Source organism: Hipposideros armiger, unplaced genomic scaffold, assembly GCF_001890085.2.
Source record: "Hipposideros armiger isolate ML-2016 unplaced genomic scaffold, ASM189008v1 scaffold_703, whole genome shotgun sequence".
NCBI lineage: Eukaryota > Metazoa > Chordata > Mammalia > Chiroptera > Hipposideridae > Hipposideros > Hipposideros armiger.
The window spans coordinates 432,772-437,270 of NW_017732053.1; the positions used below are offsets into that span (position 1 = coordinate 432,772).

At 46.7% G+C, this 4,499-nt stretch overlaps 1 protein-coding gene across 3 annotated transcripts in view; it reads left to right on the forward strand.

The window, feature by feature from the left end:
- Positions 1–4,499, forward strand: part of LOC109373306 (tubulin alpha-8 chain) — a 22,577-nt gene that overhangs the window by 10,805 nt on the left and 7,273 nt on the right. For 2 of the 3 annotated variants that reach the window (XM_019627066.1, XM_019627065.1), the window contains exons 2-3: positions 2,110–2,332; positions 3,802–3,950. In XM_019627066.1, coding sequence (XP_019482611.1) covers positions 2,110–2,332; positions 3,802–3,950 — 372 coding nt within the window. The remainder of the gene's footprint in view (positions 1–2,109; positions 2,333–3,801; positions 3,951–4,499) is intronic. The other variant, XM_019627067.1, reaches the window with a different exon arrangement.

Genomic DNA, 4,499 nt, shown 5'->3' on the forward strand with positions numbered 1-4,499 from the left:
GTGTGTGTGTGTGTGTGTGTGTGTGTGTGAGAGAGAGAGAGAGAGAGAGAGAGAGAGAGAGAGAGAGAGAGAGAGAGATTTTGTCAGTGATGACAGGCACATTTATTAGTGAGAGACTAAAGGGCCAATCAAAAGAGGCTAAAAACATTGATATTACCATGTTGGTGGTTTTTAGGTCTCCATGATCCTTTACTCATCCTTCTATGACCTTTGGTCTTCCTGAAATATCCCTGCATCCTTGCCCAAAAGACTACCTAATATAGGCCTGGAGGGTGGCTGGGGTGTGGTGGTGGTGAGGGTGGCAAGGCTCAGAAGGGGGAGGGTCAGGGCCACAGAGGATGTGGTCAACTAGAAGGATGATATGTAGGGTCAGGCTTTTTTCCAACATTCTCTCAACTTTAGAACCTTCCTTAGGAAGCCACAGCTGCATGTTGGATGTGAAGATGTGGTCTGGCCAATAACACGCTGGTTGTGGGTGGTTCCTGGGTATGGGACACCGCTGTTCTCAGGCCTGAATTGAGTCCTAAGTAAAATAGACCTCACAATACAGGTGAGTGGAAAGGGACCTGAGGAAGGGAACTTTCCACATGTGCCTTTCCCAGGTGGAGAATAAAGTTACAAGATAGTATAATGAAATTGATAATGGTGAAGGGTGAAGACGACAATAGTCATGGCTAACTTATTATTTTCAGACAAGGGACGATTAAGTAACTCAGCCAATGTCATACAGCACATCAGGTCAGCTAAAAAAGCAAGATCCAAACTAACTTGGTGAGAGAAGCCTTTCCCTGGCCACCAGGATCATGGAGATACAGCTGGGTTGTATTCCCAGCTTGGATGTGTTATCTATTGGCTGCTGTGAACTCCTGTACTCTCTATCCTCCCCAAAGACAAGAACCTAGAGACAGATGCAGAGTTGGTGCTCAGTTGTAAAACCAAATGGGGGAGCAAGGGTTCCTGACACCTCTGACCCTTTGAGATGTTACTCAGGCAGCTGCCCTGCTCCCATGCCTGGAGAACTTCCAAGTTCCCAGAAGCCCCATATTCTGACATGTACTCAGTGTGTTTCCATGCCCAGCCACGCGCTCTGGAGGCTCTGCACCTGGCTGGGGCTATCTGAAGCTGGAAAATATCAGCTTGGTTCATGGATAAGAATAGAAACCCACAGATTAGACACATGCTTCCCTGCTGGGCTCTGCTGGGTGCCCCAAGCACAGAGCCACCTTGTACCAGCCACTGCTTCCCCACAAGTGGGGTGTGGTGGAGGGGGATGAGGTGGTTTTTATTCACACATACACATACACACACACACTTATACTCTCAATCACACACACACACACACACACACACACACACACACACACACACACTCCCCATTCTAAGCTGTTAGTACTAGGACCAGTCAGGTAATTGTGGCATCATACTAGGGTAACATAGAGATAAGGACACTCTAAAGGTCATCTTTATTTAACACGTGGCCTGACAGAGGCAAGGGAATAGGTGATGGTGGCTACAAAGAAATTTTCCAACTTCTCAGAGTTCAGGAGAGCCTAATTTATATGCTCCAACAAACCTGTCTTGCTGATGTGCCAGTCCTTTGTTATTCTTACATTTGTAATCAGAACACCAACTACACCCGTGATACAGATTTCCCAAGTATTGTATAATCCTTCCATGAGCATTTATCTGCTCTATGATATTCCAAGACTCTGTGTGTGTGTGTGTGTGTGATTTTGCTGTTATCACTGGTACTTCCTTTGACCACCTTCGTCAGTACAGGAGTCTCATGGTCTAGAATTAGTCCCTTGTTCATTTGTGCAGCTCCCCCACTTTTCCTTTCCTTGGCATGAAGGATTAACCCTGGAAAGCAACCTTTAGAGCAAACCATAAAACAGTGGTTCTTCTTCAGAGCTGAGTCTTGGTCCGGATGCAGTGGTGCTCAGACACCTGAGACCTCAGACCCTGGTTCTGGGATGGCATGGCTGGAGGGATGGACATCCTGTGAGCTGAATGCCAGGAAAGACAAGTTGTCACATGTGGGGGATATAGGAAAAAAGACATGGCTGGGTCCCAGGACTCTCTGACTGTGATTCTGCACTCTCTCCACAGAGGGAATGCATATCAGTCCACGTGGGTCAAGCGGGAGTTCAGATTGGCAATGCCTGCTGGGAGCTCTTCTGCCTGGAGCATGGCATCCAGGCGGATGGCACCTTTGGTGCCCAGGCCAGCAAGATCAATGACGACAACTCATTTACCACCTTTTTCAGTGAGACTGACAATGGGAAGCACGTGCCCCGGGCTGTCATGGTAGATTTGGAGCCTACCGTAGTAGGTGAGTATGGGCTAGGACTCTACCCACAGAAAACAACCTGAAACTGAGAGGTTCTGTCCGTGAGTCTAAGGAAGCAGAATCTCTAACTGGAAGGTGGGGTAGCTCAGCTAGAGCCTTTCTGCCTCCATGACTCTGTCAGCGCCTTGAATTCTCCATAGTCTTGAGGAGCCTCACAATGGGAACCTGGGATCTCTGCTCTCCCGTCATATCACTGACCTGAACAAAACAAAATGCCCTCTACTTAAACAAACCCCTTAAACCTATAGACAAAAATTGTCAAGATTGTTTAGTAAATACTAACAATAAAAAAAATAAAAATAATTTTAGAAATGATAAGAAGCCCCCAAATAGTCCATTTCTTAAAGTATAGGTTTCTGATTAATAATTGCAATCTGTTCTCACAGGCCTGGCACATAAAATGGAATAATAGTAGGCATATTCTCTTACAGCCAGAGGTGGCTGTCGTCCTAGAATGAACCTCATTTGGATCTTAGAAAACAAGAATTTGGACTCGTGTCAGGACAGGATTTTCTCTGCTCCACCTCTTCCCCTGAGCAGCGCCCCCTTCACTTCCCCAGGTCTGATCCCCTGGGTCAGTCCTCAGCTCAACATCAAGATTTGCTGGCTCAACAAGCAAGGGATGAGTACGTGTCACACAGATGTCTGGGCAAATGTCTGTAAGGCCCAAACACTAATTCCTAGGTGCAGCAGACTCTAGGTGCTCCAGCCTGTATTTGTGCTTTGTACAAATACAGAAATGCAGATTCCTCTCCCAGGCCACTGTGCAAATGGGTGCTTTCCCCTGGGGAGTAGGAGATCCCTGAAGGGAAGAGGAGATGTAGTCTGGGCCTGGTGCATCCGGTCTGCCATGTGTCTAGTTTGTGTGGACCCTTAGAGGTGAGCAGAACCCCCTTGACAGCCTCTCTAAGGCTCCTGCTCTTCTAGAACCTAGAGCATAGCTTTGCTTCAAAGTAATTCTAAAATATCTCTAATGCCTGACATTTATTATTACCACCTTGAGGTGGAAGTTAGGAGGGATGGCAATTCCTAGGAGAGCTTAGGAACTGGGCAGGTCACCTTGAATCTTTCTCTGTGTACCCAGAACATTTTAATGCAGGTGAAATCAGGTTAAATTTTGGGGTAACTTTGCAGCATGAAGGAAATAATAAAATGGAAGCCTTGAGGGTTCCAGGGGAAGGAAGAGGTGATAATCCACTCAGTGATCACTGAACTTCGTTGAGCTTTTTTAAGTTCCAGCTAGGAGAGCAGCTGGCTTCTCGTCGCTTCTGGTTCTTTTAGTGCCTGTTTTCTTGGCATTCTGTCAGCATTTTGCAGATTTGTTACAAGGTTGTCTGGCTTCACCTCAGTAGAATTTTACAGGTAGGAGAAGTGGAGACCCAGAAGGGTGTTATGTAATATTTTAATGGGAAAGAAGGTAGTAAGACACAATGGTCCCCTTCTTTTGGTAGACGAGGTTCGGGCAGGAACCTACCGCCAGCTCTTCCATCCAGAGCAGCTGATCACAGGAAAGGAGGATGCAGCTAACAACTATGCCCGGGGCCACTACACGGTGGGCAAGGAGAGCATCGACCTGGTGCTGGACCGCATCAGGAAGCTGGTAAGTGTTAACAAGGGTAGGATATAGGTGAGTAAAGCTAACGTAGGCAGGCTTGGACTCATGCCTCTCTGAGCAGGATGGGTTGGAAGCACGTGACCCCTGGCTACAGGACAGGGCTCCTGAGCTTTCGGAATGTCTGCTTATGTTCTGTAAGAAGCATTCACAGGGATGGTGACCTTCCCTCCACCTGGACATCAGGGACTACTACCTTACCGACTGGTGCCCTGTTAACACTTACTGATACTCCATGGTAGTGTCTGGGGGAAATTCCAGACATAAGGAAGGCTCAGCTTTTTGCTTGTTGGAAGCATAGGCTAACAAAGCATTGAACTTGGAAGAGAAAATAAGTTATTATTGATACATTTCAGCACTTACAAATGCCATTACAAATATCAATTAAATATTAATACATTTAAAAAAAATTTTATTGGGGAATTGGAGGAGGGGAACAGCATTTGGAAATTGGGGAAGGGGAACAGACAAGTTGCTGTCCTTTTGTTCTTCAGTCTAGTTGTGGAGGACGTCGCTTCACTGGCCCATGTTGGTATT